The sequence below is a fragment of the Sus scrofa genome, chromosome 2, assembly GCF_054392235.1.
Source record: "Sus scrofa isolate SSC_HxYL_T2T_F1_AM1 chromosome 2, Sscrofa_HxYL_maternal_Yorkshire_Landrace_v2.0, whole genome shotgun sequence".
NCBI lineage: Eukaryota > Metazoa > Chordata > Mammalia > Artiodactyla > Suidae > Sus > Sus scrofa.
The window spans coordinates 74,789,090-74,808,792 of NC_139384.1; the positions used below are offsets into that span (position 1 = coordinate 74,789,090).

At 51.0% G+C, this 19,703-nt stretch overlaps 1 protein-coding gene and 1 long non-coding RNA gene across 5 annotated transcripts; one reads left to right on the forward strand and one right to left on the reverse strand.

Annotated features, from left to right (window-relative positions):
• Window positions 1–2,199: 2,199 nt before the first annotated feature.
• Window positions 2,200–5,680, reverse strand: LOC146405463 (uncharacterized). Its single transcript, XR_014837515.1, has 2 exons — window positions 5,423–5,680; window positions 2,200–4,464 (listed from the first exon to the last, which is right to left on the reverse strand). It is a non-coding gene; the product is annotated as an uncharacterized LOC146405463 (long non-coding RNA).
• A 101-nt stretch (window positions 5,681–5,781) lies between these two features.
• Window positions 5,782–19,075, forward strand: GIPC1 (GIPC PDZ domain containing family member 1). Of its 4 annotated transcripts, none has more exons than XM_021083695.2 (9): window positions 5,782–5,846; window positions 8,040–8,129; window positions 10,801–10,888; window positions 14,980–15,300; window positions 16,112–16,297; window positions 16,394–16,574; window positions 17,622–17,734; window positions 18,043–18,124; window positions 18,260–19,075. In XM_021083695.2, the coding sequence occupies exons 4-9, from the start codon at window positions 15,013–15,015 to the stop codon at window positions 18,409–18,411; spliced, it is 1,002 nt and encodes a 333-aa protein (XP_020939354.1). In that variant the 5' UTR covers window positions 5,782–5,846; window positions 8,040–8,129; window positions 10,801–10,888; window positions 14,980–15,012; the 3' UTR covers window positions 18,412–19,075. The 4 variants fall into 4 exon arrangements, with proteins under 4 accessions (XP_020939354.1, XP_020939353.1, XP_084868785.1 ...); XM_021083694.2 differs by having other exon boundaries at window positions 8,075–8,129; XM_085012659.1 differs by lacking the exon at window positions 10,801–10,888.
• Window positions 19,076–19,703: the final 628 nt, after the last annotated feature.

Below are 19,703 nucleotides of genomic sequence, written 5' to 3' on the forward strand. Positions count from 1 at the left end.
GGATTTGGGCTCGATCCCTTGCCTCGCCCAGTGGGTTAAGGATCTGGCATTGCCGTGAACTGTAGTGTAGGTTGCCGACTCGACTTGGAGCACAGAGAACTATATCCAATCTGTTGGGATAGACCATGATAGGCGAAAACATGAGGAAAAAAAATATATATATACACATATATGACTGGGTCACTATGCTGTACAGCAGAAACTGACAAAACACTATAAAAAAATAAAATTTTTAAAAAGTGCAAAATGGACAAAGAGTATGAACAGATAATTTACAGAGGAGGAGAACCTGCCATCCATGAAGTAAATAGGGAGATGCTCAAAGTGATTAGAAATCAGAGAAATGGGAGTTCCTGCTGTGGCTCAACAGGATCAGTGGAGTCTCTGTAGTGTCAGAACACAAGTTCAATCCTCAGCATGGCACAGTGGATTAAAGGATCCATCATTGCTGCAGCTGCGGCCCAGGTCAAAACTGTGGCTCAGATCTTATCCCTGGCCCGGGAACTTCAAAAGCCATGGGCAGGAAAAAAAGGAAAAAAATCAGAAAAATGTAAAATAAAGCAAAGGTGATGTCACTTGACAGTAAGTCAGAGCAGCAAGAATTAGAAGGTGGGTAATGTCAATGGCTGGTGGAGATGCAGGGACATGGGACCCTCCCGCAAAGCCAGTGGATGTGACAGGGGTAGACCTAGTCCAGAGGGAGAGCCACGTGCCAAAACTGAGTCTGTGCCAAAGACCCAGATTCTCCATCTCCAGGGCTCTTTCCTAGGGAGAGTCTCACCACGTGTACCTGTGGGGAGAAGGAGGCTTTCTGGTTTCCATCCTTGCAGGACAGATGAGTAAGATGTGAGGGAAGAAACCCATGGGACACCAAGCAGAAGTTAGAAGAAAAGATATTCAAGAGATTAGCAATACAGATGGATCTTAGAGGCAGAATACAAAACAATCAATACAAATAAACAAGATGATGCCAAATGGGAGAAAAAAAAAAGTAATAAACTAAGAGTTCTCCTGTGGTGCAGTGGGTTAAAGATCCAGCATTGTCACTGCAGAAGCTTGGGTTGCTGCTGTGGCGGGGCTTTGATCCCTAGCCCTGAAACTTCTACATGCCTCGGGCATGGCCAAAAAAAAAAAAAAAAAAAAAAAAAGAAAGAAAGAAACCAAATGTAATAGAACACTCACATAAAACTGCACATTTTCAAGGAAAGACAGGCAAATATCCATGTTAAACTCACTGGAAGGTTGCCTCTGGGGATGGCAGGGGAATGGGGATATTTTTTTTCAGATGTTTATTTTGAAATTTTCAAAGCTATAGAAAACTTACAAGAGTAGTAAAATGAATACTCACATATTACTCTCCTGGATTCAGCAGCAATTGTTACTATTTTGCCACATTTGCTTTCTCTATCTCCCTTTATCTCAATGCAAATGCATACCATAGTATAATATTACATATAAAATGCTGTTTACAGGAGTTCCCATGGTGGCTAAGTGGGTTAAGGATCCAGCATTGCCGTAAGCTGTGGCATAGGTCGCAGGTTCAGCTTGGATCCAGTGATGCCATGGCTGTGGTGTAGACTGCAGCTGCAGCTCTGATTTGATGCCTGGCCCAGGAACTTCCATATGGTGCAGGTGCAGCCGTAAAAAGAAAAGAAAAAAAAATGCTATATACATTTCTATTTTTTTTTCTGAACCATGTGACACATGCAGGTATCACAAATTTACCACTAACTGATTCAGTATATCTCCTAAGAATAAGAACTAAGAATAAGAACATCCTTGGAGTTTCCCTGCAGCCCAGCAGATTAAGGATTTGGTATTGCCACTGCATCAGCTTGGGTATCAACTGTGGCTCATGTTTCATCCCTGGCCCAGGAACTTCCCAGTCCCATGGCCGTGGCCAAAAAAATGAATACCAAGTTTTAAAAACACTCTCTCTCTCTTCTTTTTTTTTTTTTTTTTTTTGCTTTTTAGGGCCACACCTGCGGCATATGGAGGTTCCCAAGCTAGGGGGTCCAATCAGAGCTACAGCTGCCAGCCTGCCACAGTCACAGAAACACAGGGTCTGAGCTGCGTCTGCGACCCACACCACAGCTCACAGCAACGCCAAATCCTTTACCCACTGAGCAAGGCGAGGAATCGAACCTGAAACTTCATGGTTCCTAGTCACATTCTGTTTCGCTGCACTACAGTGGGAACTCCATAAAGAACATTCTTTTATTTAAACCTAGTAACAACAGTCACACTCAGGAAATTTAACATAGATATAATTATCTAACATTCAGTCGACATTTAACTATCCTCCATTTTCCCAAGAATATCCTTCATAGCTGTTTTACCTTTTTTCTTTTAACCTTTTTTTTTTTGAAATTTTTATCAAGAATCCAATCAAGAATCACACATTGGGCTGCCCCAAGGTGTATGGAGTTCCTGGACCAAGGATCAGATCTGAGCCGCAGCCACCATCGATGATACAGCTATGGCAACGATGGATCATTTAACTCACTGTGCCAGACTGGGTATCGAAACTTCATCCTGGTGCTGCAGAGATGTTGCCAATCCTGTTGGATTAATGGATTGATTTTACCTTTCCATGACATAGATCTGTTTGATCTTGGTTTTGTTTTTTTTTTTGTTTGTTTGTTTTTTGACTTTTTGTCCTTTTGTTGTTGTTGTTTTGTTGTTGTTGTTGTTGCTATTTCTTGGGCCGCTCCCGAGATATATGGAGGTTCCCAGGCTAGGGGTTGAATCAGAGCTGTAGCCACCGGCCTACGCCAGAGGCACAGCAACGCGGGATCCGAGCCGCGTCTGCAACCTACACCACAGCTCAGGGCAACGCCGGATCATTAACCCACTGAGCAAGGGCAGGGACCGAACCCACAACCTCATGGTTCCCAGTCGGATTTGTTAACCACTGCGCCACGACGGGAACTCCTTGGTTTTGTTTTTAAAGAATGTCCCTCAATCAGGATATGTCTGGTTTTTTTCTGGTGATTAGATTCAGGTTAAACACCTTGGGCAGGACCAAGTTCTTCGAAGGTGATCTTGTGTCCTCAGTAATACACCGCAGCACTGGACATAGTGAGTTTCATCAGCAATGATGTTAACTTTGATCACTCCTTAAGGTGGTGACTCTCAGGTTTCTCCACTGTGTTTTTCCAAGGTACCTTTTTGCCACTGAAATTAACAAGTAATCTGTGGGCTGGTCCTTTGAGACTGAATACCCACTTCTCCATCGACAAGCATTGCCTGAATCAATCATTCCTCTGTTTGTTGCAAAATGGTGATTTTTTTCAAACACAGCATTTGCTTTTTCATGTCTTAGTTGGCATTCCAGAATTATTTCCCCACCCCCACCCCCTAAAAGGGGCAGAGGTAGCACTCAAATCTGACCTCCTCACCCACTGAGCCTCCTAGCTTCTTGAGCTATAAAATCAAGTATGTTGTGGTCTCTGCACGTGGGTGGAAAAGTAATTTTCTAAATTTAAAGCAAGGTGTAGAAAAGACAAGTATATTGAAGCAAGAGACACTGTTAACACATCAGGTCGACTTCCTGATATTCAGGGAGAGCAGACCCTGGGGGCATGGTTGTGTCTGTTTTTATAGCCCAAAGACAAAGAAGCGGTCTTGCCATACACCTGAGGACCTAGTGATTGGTTGGAGAAGAATGAGGTCTTCTGATACACTTGCTGGTTGGTTGGGGAAAGACAGGGTCTTTGGATACACCTGCTGGTAGTTTGGGGCCATATGTTGCCCCTAAAGGGGTGGGGTAAGGAGTGGGCTACATACCTTTTCTAGTGGGGGGCAGGAAGGAGTAGGCCAGGTTGATCAAGGGGAAGAGGTGAGGAGTGGGCCACATACCTTTCCTAGTAGGGAGCAAGAAGTAGGCCAAGTTGCTGGGGTGGGGAGGTCCTTACGAACATTGTAACAGTTACAGTGAGACAGGTGGGATGATAAGGGTTTGGTAATTCTTATCTTGGCTGGAGGCTTTTTGAATTTTATTTCCTTGGAGAAACTTTGAAGTCCCACAAAGTAGGAAGGAGATGCCCCGTGTTGCTCTGTGCCCCTGCCCTCACCCCTCCCTGGGCACTTCTTCATCAACAGGTAGAATCATGTGGATTCCGCTCAGGACTCTGCTGTGCCCACAGCCCACATACTGTCCTCTCCAGGTGTTTAGGAAGCAGCTTAGATGCCAGGCATAAGCAGGGCAGTGGACACAGTCCCAGAGAGGGCACAGGCCTAGCCAGAGGCAACTGATCGCTCAGTGGGCGTGGCAGAGGTCAGCAGAACAGGAAGAGAAGGACATTAGCTGTCCCTGTTGCCTCTGCAGTCTCGGTATTTGCCAGCTGGGTGGGGCTGCCTGGGCAGACCTCAGCAGCTAAGTCCAGGGCTCAAGCTCCCTTTTTACTTTGTCCTTCTGCAGGCCCTAGCAGGGCTGGAACGCTCAGCATCTCATCCAGGGAACTGCAAAGAGCCAATCGTTCAATGAGGGTTGAGAAGTTAGGTCTCCAAGAACTACAATTCCCAGAACACACAGTGAACTACGGTCCAGCCCCAGCTGCCTGAGTGGCTGGCTTGTTCCTGGAACAAGGGAATCTCACCTGTCCTGGGAACTGAGCTTCCTGGCCTGGGCAAGTTGTGTTGGTATCTTTGTTTCTTGGACCTGCTCCTGCCTGAGAAATCCTGGTTACAAGCCAAACCTGGAGATGGTGAGATTACCCAGTTCTTTTACCTACACATATGTACGGAGACCCTGCTCTGTGCCAGTCTGGGGCTGGAGGTGGGGGTAGGGAGGCGGAGAACAGTCAGATGTAAGAAACTGAGGACAGAGGCTTGGGTTGGCTGGGTATCCCTTTGTAATCCAGCACATAGTATGTGCTCAATAAATATTCGCTGGTCAACCAACGAGCGAACAGGGCATCTTGCCCTTTCACCCTGCTTTGCTAGCTCCTACAGTACTGTACTCTCCTAAAGCGTGCTGTATCTTTCTGTCCGCCCTCTAAGTCTTTGCACGCGCTGTTCCTTCTACCAGGAGCACATTCTTTCAGCTTACTCATCAGTGTGTCTGTAGAGATAGGACAGAGACTGGCACGGACCAGGGGCACATTAAATATTTGATAAGTGGATGAATGAATGAATGCCCTTGTCCATTGTCCATCCAAGATGCAGGGACACTCGGGACCCTCCCTATTCATCTCAGTCTCCCGCCTGCCCGCTCGGAATGAATGCGTGTTTTTATCCACCCCGAGGATGGCCACGCAGGGGCAGGGGCAGGCCGGGCGGAGGACTGGATCTGAAGCTGCCCTTGGCTCCCTCCCGGATTTCCTAGCGGGTCCGTTTTCTGGACTTCGGCAGTTTTCATCCTCTCTGCGAAACTCAGTCTCGGTCTCCTGACTCCCAAGACTAGCCCCCAGCTTCTTACCAGCCACAGCACCCCACCCGGACACTCAGCGAACAGCACGTGGTCCAGGAGTCCCAGCTTTCCATTGGCCACTGGCCTCCTTCCTTCTCTGAGATTGGCCGGGGCCCAGCCGCAGCTCCCCCCTCCGCAGCCTTGCGGTGGTACAGCCCGCCGCGGCTTAGGAGGGGCGGGAAGATCCAATGCTCCGTGGCGCGGGGGAGGTGTCGTGAAGAGCCGGGCGAGGCTCAGGGATCCCTCTGGAATGTTTCCTTCGGTTCCACCCGGAGCGGGGGGCGTGGAGCCGATTGGCCGCGAACGCCGAGCGGCCGCTCCTGATTGGCCGGACGCGGGCACAGGCCCCGCCCCCTGGCTGTGCTGCTGGAGAGGCCCGGGCCAGAGTTTGCCGAGGGCCAAGCAGGGCGCGCGCTGGGAGGCGGCAATGCAGGTGAGTGTCCCCTGCGGGCGGTGCGCATCGCGGCGGCTCGAGGGACCCTAGCGCGGATCCGTGGGATCGCAGATCCACGGGGATCTGGCAGGTCCTACGAGGTAGGGCCGGCCCTATGGAACGAGGCTGGAGGTCTAGACTAAGCCAGGGGGTGCCGGAGGCCCCTCCCCAGCGGGCCGCCTGCCTTCCTGCCGGAGGAAGGAGTAAATGCCTCCCGCCGCCGGGATGGGCTCTCCAGCCGCATCCCACCTCCCTGCACTCTGGACAGTTCCCGTCCCAGAGGGGACAGGAGCGGGATCGGTATTTCTGAGCCCTGCCTGGGCAACTCTCCACAGCTGGCCTTTCTCAATCTTCCTGGGCCTAAGGAGGCTTGGGGAGGACCGAGGTCCCGATAAAAATAATGAAAATAAATAACCCGGCTAGCATTTATTGAGCACTTCCGTGTCAGCTATTTACCATGCCATATTTACCATTGAATCTAAACACCTCATGGAAGGTGCTGTTGCTTCTTTCGGAGCTGAAGCGGTAGACCCAGAGAGCTAGAGTGACTTGCCCAAGATCACACAGCTAGTGAGTGGCAAATCTGGGACTCAAACCCATGCCTTAGAGTCCAGAACAGGAGTCTCAACCACTAGACTAGATGCCCAGTGGTTCCAAGGCTCAGGTGTTTCTGACCAGCTCCTCCCACTCTACCCCCTCCAACCAGACATGCCATCTGGGCCACACCCGCTGGTCTTTGCTTTCACCAGCTGCTCAAACAGGAAGCTGCCCTCATGTCCCTTCTCCCCTAAACTGGAAAAGGCAAGGACAAAATATCAGGGTCTTGAGAAGAAAGTGACATCTGAAGGAGAGGTAGATGGGGGTGGGGGAGGCAGCACGGTGGGGTCCTGTGCCTGCTAGGCCCTCCTGGGAAGCCTGGGCCCAGGACAGTAGGCGTTCTCCCCGGAAACACCCAGGAGCCGGTTTTTCAAGACTGAATCAGAGGCCTCCCGGCTTCCTCTCCCAAGCAATACCCTGCTGAAAAGGGGAGCCTGGGTGTGGTGTTTCCCCACCACCCCCTACAGCTTGTATGAGCTCCCAGGAACCCCCTTCCCCACTTCCTGCTCCCCTCACTGCAACTCTGTATAACTATGGCTTGTTGAGTTTCATGCCCTTCCCAGAGAAAAGAGGGTGGGGATGCTGGGATTCCAGCGAATGTGCTCAATGCCCTGGGCTTAAACTCCTTTTCCTCTGTCCCTGTGTTAAGGTTTGAGGGGAGACTAGGAACATGGTGAGGAGGTGGCAGCTAGCAACTCTACAGTGGGCATGTTCTGGGGATAGAGGGGCTCCAGAGAAATCAGAATGAAGGGTTTAAGACACATTCATTCATTCTACACATATTTATTGAGCACCTACTATGTGCCAAGTACTGTTCCTGGCACAGAGGATATAATAGTGAACAAGACAAAAATCCATGCTTATGGGGAGTTGCCATTCGAAAGGGGGGAAAACAGGCAACAAACAGTTTAACAAGAAGATACTTGCAGAGGGTAATAAGTGCTTTGAATAAAATACAAGGGAGTGGCATGGTAGAATCTGTAGGCAAAGGGGGGGCTCTTGGAGGAGGCAACTTTTGAGCTGACGTCTGGATGACAAAAAGAAGCCAGCCTTGTAAAGATCAGGTGTGCGTGGGGGGCAGGGGCTGCACAGCTGGGGCAAAGGCTCCAAGGCTGGACCAAGCTTGGAATAGTGTGGTAGTGTGACTGGGGCAGGAGGAGACCCAAAGTGGTGATTCTGCAGGGTCTGTGGGTCACATGAAGGAGAATAGAGCTTTCCATCCATCAGGTAGGAAACGTAAGATTTGAGGCTGGGGAGTGACGCAATCTGGTTTATGTTTTAAAATAGAGACATGAAGTTAAATAACAGCCTAAGATTGAAAGACAAGAGTTCTGCCAGGGCAACATGTAATTAAGTTCATGGGCCTGAGTTGTCTGGACCTCAGGGGTGGATCCAGTGGGCTGGGGCAAGCTGGGGAGGCTGCCTGAACGAGGTGGCCTGGAGTGGGCCTTAGCAAGCAAAAAGGACTGGGATGTTCCTGGGCAGCACAAGAGAAGAGGCAGTAATAATGACAACAACAATAACAACTTTTTTAAATTGAATGTCAGGCAAAGTGCTAATTGAGTTACTTGCATTATCTCTTTGGCTTCTCATAAGTACTGTGAGAGAGAGAAATTCTGCCCATTTTTCAGATGAGGAAACTGAGGCCCCATCAAGTGAAGTGACTTCCCCACAGCCACTCAGCTGGTAAGTGACAGGGGTGGGATTTGAGCCCAGACTCACTCTGGCCTGGAAGACAGATTCATTCATCACCCACTCTCCTCACCACCATTATTACCCCCTCCTGGGAAAAGGAGGAAGTTTGAATCTTGGCAACTGACTGAAAGATGATACAAATGGAAAGAATAGTAATAATCACCAGCATTTATGGAACCCTTATTGTCTGCTAGGAGCTGTTCCAAACATGTGCATGATTTCCTTAGAACTCAGAGAGGTTAAGACATTTGTCCAAAGTCACATAGCTAGTAAGTAGAGAATCCAGGCTTTTTTTTTCCTCTTCTTTTTTGGGCTAAACATGCAGCATATGGAAGTTCCCAGGCTAGGGGTCAAATCAGAGTCACACTATAGCCACAGCAGTACCAGATTTGAGCCTCATCTGCAAGCTGTACTGCAGCTTGCAGCAATGCTGGATCATTAACCCACTGATCGAGGACAGGGATTGAATCCACATCATCATGGATACTAGTTGGGTTCTTGACCTGTGGAGCCACATGGGGAACTTTGAGAATCCAGGTTTTGGGTTTTTGAGTTTATGTTTTTAGCATTCTGCTAAGATGTATGGGGGATAGGGGTGGGACGGGAACCAGGGGAGGGATGTGGGTTGGCTTTTTGTTTTTTTTTTTTCCTTTTTTTGTTTGTTTTTTGGTGTTTTTTTTGTGGCATCACTGAGTGTAGTGAAATAACTTGACTGAGAAGTACTTGTTTATTCATTAAGAACTTGTTTCTAGGAGTTCCCATTGTGGCTCAGTGGTAATGAGTCTGACTAGTATCCATGAGGATGTGGGTTTGATCCCTGGCCTTGCTCACTGGGTTAAGGATCTAGTGTTGCCAGTGAGCTGCGGTGTAGGTTGAAGACTTGGCTTGGATTCTGTGTTGCTGCGGCTGGCATAGGCTGGCAGCTGCAGCTCTGATTCTACCCTTAGCCTGGGAACTTCCATGTACTGGGGGTGAGGCCCTAAAAAGACCAAAAAAAAGAAAAGAAAAGAAAAAGAATTTATTTCTAGTGTCCAGAATATATAAAAAGTTCCCACAAGTCAGTAAGAAAAAAAAAAAAATGGGTATTGCAATTAAAGATAGACTATGCAATTTTAAAAAATGGGCAAAGAGAATATTCCCTTGTAGCATATCGGGTTAAGGATCTGGTGTTGCCACAGCTGTCGCATGTGTTTGACCCCTGGCCTGGGAACTTCGATATGCTGTGGGTGTGGCCAAAAAAGAAAGAAAGAAAGAAAGAAAGAATTAAAAAAAATAGGGACTGGGTCACGTTACTGTACAGTAGAAATTGACAGAACATTGTAATCAACTATAGTAAAACAATTAAAGGAATTCCCGTTGTGGCTCAGCAGTAACGAACCTGACTAGTATCCATAAGGACGCAGGTTTGATCCCACTTAGTGGGTTAAGGATCTCGAGTTGCCGTGAGCTGTGGTGTAGGTCACAGACTCGACTTGGATCCCAAATTGCTGTGGCTGTGGTGTAGGCCAGCAGCCGAAGCTCTGATTCGACCCCTAGCCTGGGAACTTCTATATGTCACAGGTGTGGCCCTAAAAAACAAAAACAAACACAAAAATTAAAAAGCAAAAAAAAAAATAGGCAAACTTAAACAGGCCATTCACAAAAGGGCAAATCCAAATGGTAAATAAATGTATTAAAAGCTGTCTAGCGGAGTTCCCGTCGTGGCGCAGTGGTTAACGAATCCGACTAGGAACCATGAGGTTGCGGGTTCGGTCCCTGCCCTTGCTCAGTGGGTTAACGATCCGGCGTTGCCGTGAGCTGTGGTGTAGTTTGCAGATGCGGCTCGGATCCCGCGTTGCTGTGGCTCTGGCGTAGGCCGGTGGCTACAGCTCCGATTCAACCCCTAGCCTGGGAACCTCCATATGCTGCGGGAGTGGCCCAAGAAATAGCAACAACGACAACAAAAAGACAAAAGACAAAAAAAAATAAAAATTAAAAAAAAAATTAAAAAAAAAAGCTGTCTAGCATCATTGATTATGCAGGGAGCGAATACAGCCAGTGTCTCCATGGCTAGATGAAGCACCTACTCTCTGTCTAGAATCATGCTGAGAAGCAGGGGATGAGGGACTGCAGAGGTAGGACTTGTAGTTTTGCCAGGGTGACGACCCTGCTGAGGGCAGGCACTTCAGCCTGTGCTTTGCCTCCCTAGAGCTGGGCACAGAGACTGGTGGGCTGGTGAATATTAGGATCATTCATTCATCCATTCATTCATCCCACAAGTATTTACTGAGCAGCTGCTACATGCCAGGCACTGTTCTCTGCACTAAGAATAGAGGAATGAGTAAGACAGAGTTCCCTGCCCTTTCAGAAAACAGACATATTTCAGAATGAAATATGTTTTCCACCTGAAAGAGGTGAGGGAGTGAGTTGTATGGATACCAGAGGATATCCCTGAGCCCGGACTTTGCCTCATGTGTTGAAGGAACAGGGAGGAGGCCCATGTAGCTGAGAGAATGAGTGAGGGGGAAAGTGGGAGGAGATGAGGGCACGTAGGTGGTGGGGACAGATTATTTGGGGCCTGTGGGCCAAGAGGGGGGGGGTGTTGACTCTCATTCCAAGTGAGGTAGGAGCCCTGGAAGGGGTTGGAGCAGAGGACAGATGTGACATGACTTATCTTGTGCAGGATCACTCTGGCTGCTGTATCGACAAGAGACCGTGGGAGACAAGGGCAGAAGCGGGGAGACACAGAGAAGGCAACTGCACTAGTCTAGGTGAGTGATGATAGGGCTGGACTAGGTGGTATTAGAGGAGGTGTTGGAGAACCAATGAATGAATGAGGATGGGTGAAGCCCATGGGCTGGACTGAATCCAGGACAGCCCCCCTGGAAGAGGTGATCTGAAGAGAGGGAACAGGAAGTCCCCTTTAACAGAAAACTATAATTTGGCATAATTTGATCCTCACCACAACCTGGCCAGGCGGAGGGAACACCCCCACTGGCAGACCAGGCATCTGAGGCCCAGGGAGATTGAGTCACTTGGGGGGTCAACAAGATGGTGATGAACCTGGGATTGGGAGTCAGACCTGAGGGTGCAACCACCTTCTGTGATTCTGGACAGGTGACCTCAAAATGAAATCTGGAAGTTCCTGTTGTGGCTCAGTGGTGACAAACCCAACTAGTCTCTATGAGGATGCAGGTGTGATCCCTGGTCTTGCTTAGTGGATTAAGGATCTGGTGTTGCTGTGAGCTGTGATGTAGGTCACAGATGCGGCTTGGATCTGGCATTGCTGTGGCTGTGCTGTAGGCCTGCAGCTGTAGCTCTGAGTTGACCCCTGACCCCAGAACTTCCATATACCACAGCTGTGGGACACCCCCCCCCCAAAAAAAAACACAAGAAACAAACAAAAAATCTGGGAATTCCCCTTGTGGTACAGCGGAAACTAATCCAACTAATATCCATGAGGATTCGGGTTTGATCCCTGGCCTCGCTCAGTGGGTTGGAGATCTGGTGTTGCTGTGAGCTATGGTGTAGGTCGCAGACTCGGCTCGGATCTGGCATTGCTGTGGCTGTGGTGTATGTAGACCAGCAGCTGTAGCTTGGATTCAACCCCTAGCCTGGAAACTTCCATGTGCTGCAGGTGTGGCCCTAAAAAAGAAGAAGAAAAAAAAAAAAAAAAATCTGAACTCTTTCCCAGTCTCTAAGGCCCCACACAGTCAACCCCCATCACTGCTTTTATTTGCCCTCTTCACATTCTTCCATTGCTCTCTGCTGCAGGCACACTGGTCTCTAGCTGATTTGTGAATCTGCTCAGAAGCCCCCACAACTACCACCTCATTTAGACCAAAAGCCCAGGTCCTCCCTCTGGCGCACAGGGCCCTGCACCATCTGCCCTCACCTCTTCCTGCCATCCCCCTCACTCCCTCTGATCTGACCACACAGACTTCCTTGCTGTTTCTCAAACATGCCAAGCACATCCCCACCTAAGGGCCTTTGCACTAACTATTCCCTCTGCCCCACTGTTCTTGCTTCCTATCCTTTCTGTGAATATTTCATCCTGTAATTCAGGGCTCGGGTTCAGCTTTACCTCTCAGAGAGGCCTTCTCTGGCCTTGTCCATAGACCTTGTCTTGTTTTATTGTCCTCATAGCACTCTTAGAAATTATATTAGATATTTACATGTTTGCTTGCTCCCTGTGCATCTTCTCCTGTGAACTGTGTGCCTCTGGACATGGGGAGAGCCCCAACTAGCCAGCCTCTGAAGCACCTAGGAGTAGATTAGAAAAATGCAATGCTTGCAAAAAAAAAAAAAAAGTATGGAGTTCCTGTTTTAGCTCAGTGGTAATGAATCTGACTAGTATCCATGATGATGAGGGTTCAATCCCTGGCTTCACTCAGTGGATTAAGGATCTGGTATTGTTGGGAGCTGTGGCCTAGGTCACGAATGCGGCTTGGATCCCATGTTGCTGTGGCTGTGGTATAGGCCGGCAGCTGCAGTTCCGGTTGGACCTGTAGCCTGGGAACTTTCATATACTTCAAATGAGGCCCTATTAAAGCAAAAAGGAAGAGAGAGAGGGAGAGAGAAAGCAAGAGAAGTAGATAAAAGCACCCTTCCTGGTACTTTTGCACAGTGTAACAACCTGTGTAACTGCTCATGGTGGCCCTACTCGGGGACTTTGTTGCTTGTCTTTTTTTTTTTTCTTTTTTTTTTTCTTTCGTAATAGAAACTATTTTAATATTGCCATCATACATTTTGCACAATGGTTCAGTAACAAGTTTGAGTTATTCATGGAGATTTTTCCTTCACCTTCATAGGTATAAGTTGTAGCAATTTTCTTTTTCTTTTCTTTTTTTCCCCAGGCTAGGGGTGGAATCAGAGCTATAGTTGCCTGCCTATGCCATAGCAATGCTGGATCTGAGCCGCGTCTGCGACCTACACCACAGCTCACGGCAACACTGGATCCTTAACCCACTGAGCAAGGTCAGGGATCGAACCCACGTCCTCATGGATACTATTTGGGTTCGTTACCACTGAGCTACAATGGCAACTCCCTGTAGCAAATTTTAATGAAATTATTAATTTTAGCTGGAATTATAATTAATTAAAGCTTTTAGATAGGAGTTCCCACTGTGGCAGGGTGGGTTAAGGATCCAGTGTTGTCTCTGTGGCAGCACAGGTTGATCCTCAGCCCAGCACAGTGGGTTCAGGATCCAGCACTGAGGTGGCTGTATCATGGGTCACAGCTGTTGCTTGGAGTCAGTCCTTGGCCCAGGAACTTCCATATGCTCCAGGTACAGCCAAAAAAGAAAACACAGACACATGCACACATGTACACACACATGTGTGTATAAGTATCCACTTAAACACATACACACGTGTATATACATACATGTGTATATTGTGTGTGTATTTGTAGACTTAGAATTTATCTACGTAAGATTGTTTTCTTCAGCCATTAACCACTCATCACTGTCTCCTTATTTACTCTGGGTAAGGAAATAGAGGATCTAGCTTATCATATTGAAGGAAGTATCTACAATGGTACCTGAAATATAGTAAGTGCCCAAAACATATTTGTTTGAAGGGAGGGAGGGAGAAAGAAAGAGAGAGTGGAGGGGGAGGAAAGAAAGGAGTATATTAGTCAGGTTAGGTTTTGCTACAGTAACAAGCATCCCCCAAAATCTTAGTGGCCAAACTCAACAAAGGTTTATTTTTTGTTTGTCTGTTTTGTCTTTTTTTAGGGCTGCATCCACAGCATATGGAGGTTCCCAGGCTGGGGGTCAAATCAGAGCTATAGCTGCTGGCCTACACCACAGCCACAGCAATGTGAGACTCGAGTCGAGTCTTCGACCTACACGACAGCTCATGGCAATGCCAGATCCTTAACCCACTGAGCAAGGCCGGGGATCCAACCTGCGTCCTCATGGATGCTAGTCAGATTCGTTTCTGCTGAGCCGCGACCAGAACTCCAGGTTTCTTTTTTGTTCCTGCTACATGTCCATCATAGCTCATCAGGGGGTTCTGTTTCCATTCAGTGTAGTCACTCAGGGCCTGGCCTGATGGGGCCACCACCATATTGAATGTGGCTGGTCACCCTACCAGGAGGAATAAACCTCTCAAGGCTCTTATTCTAGTAATTAAATGCTTCAGCCCAGAAATGTCATGTGTCGCTTTTCACAACTCATTGGCCAGAATTGGTCACACGCCTGCCCAGTCACAAGGGGGCTAGTAAGTGCCACCTGCTTACATGCTTTGAAGAGGGAGAGTCAGAAATTTTCTGTGCACAGCACTATTGACTGTGACCAATAGAAAAATAAAGAGATGGGAGTTCCCGTTGTGGTGCAGTGGTCAACGAATCCGACTAGGAACCACGAGGTTGCGGGTTCGATCCCTGGCCTTGCTCAGTGGGTTAACGATCTGGCGTTGCCATGAGCTGTGGTGTAGGTCGCAGACACAGCTCAGATCCTGCGTTGCTGTGGCTGTGGTGTAGGCCAGCAGCTACAGCTCCGATTAGACCCCTAGCCTGGGAACCTCCATATGCCGGGAGCGGCCCAAGAAATGGCAACAAGACAAAAAAAAAAAAAAAACCTAAAAAAAAAAAAGAAAAGAAAAATAAAGAGAAATGTAGACTCTGAGCTCCATTTTCTTATCCGTTAAATGGGCACAATCACAGCATGATATTGTCCCCACAATGCAGTTAACATGGGGCTGTGATAGATTATTGGCTGCTATTATTACTTCTGTGCAGTTGTATAAGTGCTAGGACTGGATTTTGAACCGAGACCAGTCTATTCTCTAAATATTTAATTGGAGAGGCTGCCTGAGGCCACTACCCAGGCCCTGAGCCCCTTTTCCTGTCCTGCAGATCTCCTGGGCACACCCTATCTTCTCGCTGCTCATGCCGCTGGGACTGGGGCGGCGGAAAAAGGCGCCGCCTCTGGTGGAAAATGAGGAGGCCGAGCCAGGCCGTGGTGGGCTGGGCGTGGGGGAGCCGGGGCCCCTGGGTGGAGGTGGGGTAGGGGGGCCCCAAATGGGCTTGCCCCCACCTCCCCCCGCCCTGCGGCCCCGCCTCGTGTTCCACACCCAGCTGGCCCATGGCAGTCCCACTGGCCGCATCGAGGGCTTCACCAACGTCAAGGAGCTGTATGGCAAGATTGCCGAGGCCTTCCGGCTGCCAGCTGCTGAGGTACCCATGGGGAGCCAGATACCGGGGTGCACATCCAGTTCATGAGCTGTGGTTCAGGTGCTGAAGCTGCAGATGCTGAGGCCTTACCCCAGTGAATTATGGGGACTTGGAGGGCAGGGCTGGGTGCTGAGTTTCATCAGGCACTGGGAGGCCTGTGCCCCCATGGACTGTAGGGGAAGGGGAGGCCACAGCTGGATGCCGAGTTCCTATCAGGCACTAGGACAACAGCACCCCCATGTATTGTGGAGGACTAGAGACCAGGACTGGGTGCTGAGTTCCCGTCAGGCACTAGGAGCCCTCTGCCCTTGTAGATTGTGGGAATGGATGAGGATGACCAGGGCTAGATGCTACATTCCCATCATGCATTGGTAGGCTTATGACCCAGCAGATTGTGGGAGCGCTGGAGGTCAGGTGCAAGATTCACTTCGCCATGATTCATCGGAAGGTCTGACCCCAAGGACTTTGGAGGAAGGGAAGCAAGGAGGGTAACAGTGGGATTGAACAGAAAGTAGACGCAGGAGTCTTAGGAGGCAGGATGGGTATCTATGCCCCTTCATTCATTCCCCCCAAATTTTCTGGGCACCCACCACGTGCCATGCTGTGTGCCCTGGAAACGGCGAGGAGTTCTTGCTAGGACAGAAGTTCAGCCCTCACAGAGCTGACATCCTAGTGAATGCCCTGGCCTGGCTCCAAAGGTGCTCAGGCACTGGGGTACCCCAGGTCATTCCCAGCTCTCCTCCCTTCCCCCTCAGGTGGCTATTAGCAAAGGGTGCAGGGGGAGGTGAGGGTTGAATGTCTCCCACCATTGCAGGTGATGTTCTGCACCCTCAACACCCACAAAGTGGACATGGACAAGCTCCTTGGGGGTCAGATCGGGCTGGAGGACTTCATCTTTGCCCACGTCAAGGGGCAGCGCAAGGAAGTGGAGGTGTTCAAGTCGGAGGACGCACTGGGGCTCACCATCACAGACAACGGGGCTGGCTATGCCTTCATCAAGGTGCCTGAGGGTGGGGTGCCCAGAGTCTTGAGGGTCAGGCCTAGCCTTAGGACCCAAGGACAGAGCTCTGGGGGCTGACAGCTCCTCTCCCCACAGCGCATTAAGGAAGGCAGCGTGATCGACCACATCCAGCTCATCAGCGTGGGTGACATGATCGAGGCCATCAATGGACAGAGCCTGCTGGGCTGCCGGCACTACGAGGTGGCCCGGCTGCTTAAGGAGCTGCCCCGAGGCCGCACTTTCACGTTAAAGCTCACAGAGCCCCGAAAGGCCTTTGGTGAGTCGGGGCTGGAGCCTGGGTCATCCCATTCGCTTGGGTCCTGGCTGAAGTGTCAAGAGCCACCAGCAGGTGGTGCCCAAGCCCATCTAGCCACAGTGGAAGGGGTGGAGCAGCTCCACCTCGCCTTAGGGAGGGGGTGCTGGCTCTCTGCCCAGCATGGAAGGAGGATGGAGGCAAAGAGGAAGTTGCCCCCACACCCAGCTTTCAGGAGCCATTAGCCCAGCCAAGCGCCCCCAACCCTGGCTAGCCCCCCCAGTCCCAAGAAGCCAAGCTTGGCTGCCCTATGCCAGCTGCCCCATTCCTCTGTCTGGCTTCATTAACTTTCAGGAATGGGCCCAAAGCCCCTGGGATGGGGGCGGGGGACCCTAAAGCAGATATGGCTGCTTCCCCAGGCAGATACGGCTGGTCTATGGCCCAGCAGCTACACCCCCTTGGCCTTGGGGAAAGCAGCCAGAGACCCAGGAACCACCCGCTTCCTGTACCTCAGGCCCTGGGAGCAGAAGTGGGCCCCTCCAGTCTCCCCTCCAGCCTTTTCTTTTTTTTTTTTTTTTTTTTTTTTTTTTTGTCTTTTTGCTATTTCTTTGGGCCGCTCCCACGGCATATGGAGGTTCCCAGGCTAGGGGTCCAATCGGAGCCGTAGCCACCGGCCTATGCCAGAGCCACAGCAACGCAGGATCCGAGCCGCGTCTGCAACCTACACCACAGCTCACGGCAACGCCGGATCATTAACCCACTGAGCAAGGCCAGGGACCAAACCCACAACCTCATGGTTCCTAGTTGGATTCGTTAACCACTGCGCCACGACGGGAACTCCTCCTCCAGCCTTTTCCATGCCTAACCCCTGGTGGCGCCTCCTACACCCATATGCCAAGCCTGAGTCAAGAGTCCTCCCTCTTGGGGTCACTTCAGCCCCCAACTCCCCCAGAGCCTACAGAAGCTTAGAGATGGTAGAGGGTTGTCTGAGGCTGGGAAGCCTGGGTTTATGCCCAGAACATGCTGGAATTGGGGCTTCTCCAACCCTCACCCCTTCCCTGCCTCCCACAGACATGATCAGCATCCGTTCAGGGGGCGGCCGCCCTAGCTCTGGCCCCCAGATGGGCACTGGCCGAGGGACCCTCCGGCTCCGATCCCGGGGCCCTGCCACAGTAGAGGATCTGGTGAGTGTTCCAGCCAGGCCCCAGGTTCCCCTTCCCTGTGAAATTCATAGGTGGCAGCATCACCTCTTAGCTGAGGAACTCTGGGCACTAGATGCAAATCCACCTCTCAGCTCCAGGACCTTTCTTGGGCAAGTGGGCTGCAGTTTCCTAAAATGGGGATGTGGGGATAATAATATTGACACTCTCAGGGTTAAAGCGAGGATGAACTGTGGGTTTATATACCGAAAGTGGTAAATGTCTCACCTGGCACTTACAATGACAGTTATAGTCACATTATTTATGTTTTTGTCCCTCATCCCACTTCCCAGCCTTCAGCCTTTGAGGAGAAGGCCATTGAGAAGGTAGATGACCTGCTGGAGAGTTACATGGGCATCAGGGACACAGAGTTGGGTGAGTGGGGGTGGTGCCTGGGTCTGGGGATGGGTGGGAGTTTGGGGAAAGGGGCTTCTAGGTCTTGTGGGGCTGGGTCTGTTCTGAGCAGCTCTGTCATCTGTGCTTCCATCCTGCTCCCCTGCTCCCCTTCAGCGGCCACCATGGTGGAGCTTGGAAAGGACAAAAGGAACCCAGATGAGCTGGCCGAGGCCCTGGATGAACGGCTTGGTGACTTCGCCTTCCCGGATGAGTTCGTCTTTGACGTCTGGGGGGCCATTGGGGACGCCAAGGTTGGCCGCTACTAGGCCTCCCGCTGGACCTTGAGATGTCTTGGCCCAGACCCTGTGGGAGCCTCTGGGGTGGGGACACCATGGCCCGGACCCCACGGTCCGACTTGGGCCCAGCTCAGTAGCCCAAGGATGATGCGGAGCGGAGGTGGGGCCAGGCCTCTGCCCCACTCCAATCGGTACCACCACCTCACCAGTTCCCAGCCTGGCTGGGGTCCCCAGCACCCCCACCCCCGCCCCGTTCCCCACCTACCTCAGCAGGGTCAGGCGCGAGGAGGGACCAGCCAGATCAGGCGCCCACCCCCGCCCCCAGTACTTTCCGCATCAGCTGCCAAATTGGTCCCTCTATCTCCCTGGGGCCTCGGGTTCTGTTTGGGGGTCATGACCTCCCTAGTTTCCTGACGCAGGGAAGGCAGAAGGGGGGGTGTCTCCCCCACCTCAGCAAATGCAATAATACCCTCCCCTTCCGCCCTGCCCCGCCCCTGGAGGAGCCCCCTCAGTGTGGAGCCTGTTGCCTCCACATCTGAAAAATGTCTGCTGTGAACCCCCCAAACTCCCTCCCTCCCCTGCCCCTTGTGTCTCCCTCAGAAGCCCAGGACAGAAGGGGAAGGAGGGATGATGGCGGTGGGCTTTTGTATCTGAGTTTGCTGTCTGGAACATAAAGAATCTATCTGCTGTTGGACCTGTGTGGCAGCTTCGGCTTCGGGGTGGGAGAGGAGGGTGGGCCGGGGCTGGGAAAGAATGCAGCAGCTGAAATCCATCCTCTTTGGGCTCCAAATTGAATTAGGAGCTGGCCCCAGCCACCCGCCCCCTCCCACTCGTTCCGCCTGACAAGGCTCTTGGCCGCAAGCCACCAGGCTTCCAGGCAAGGCCAGAGCTTCTCGGCCTCCTGAGGGTGCAAGTCTCGCTCTCTCTTGAACAAGGCTTCCCGCCCCCCCTTAGCCTGATGTGAACAGCGGGCACAGGGCTAAGGGCTGGCTAGTCCTGGGTACAACCCAAGGCTGTGGGGACCACCCAGGCAGGGAGGCATGAAGAAAGAGGGGAGAGGCTTCAGAGAGAGTCTCAGGCCTGCCCCAGTGAGTGCTGATGGGGAGGAACCTCACCCCGAGGCTGCGGGCAGGGGCTATCACAGGGTGGGGGGGGGTCATGATGCAGCCCCAGCCTCAACTGATTCTGGGTGTGTGGGGTCTACCAGCATTCACAGCGCACCACCCTCTGCGCTGGACATAAACCCGGCGTGCTTTTTTTGACAACCTACTTCATCCTTAAGGATTGAGGGGGGATCAGGGACAGGCGGGGGCGGGCCCCTG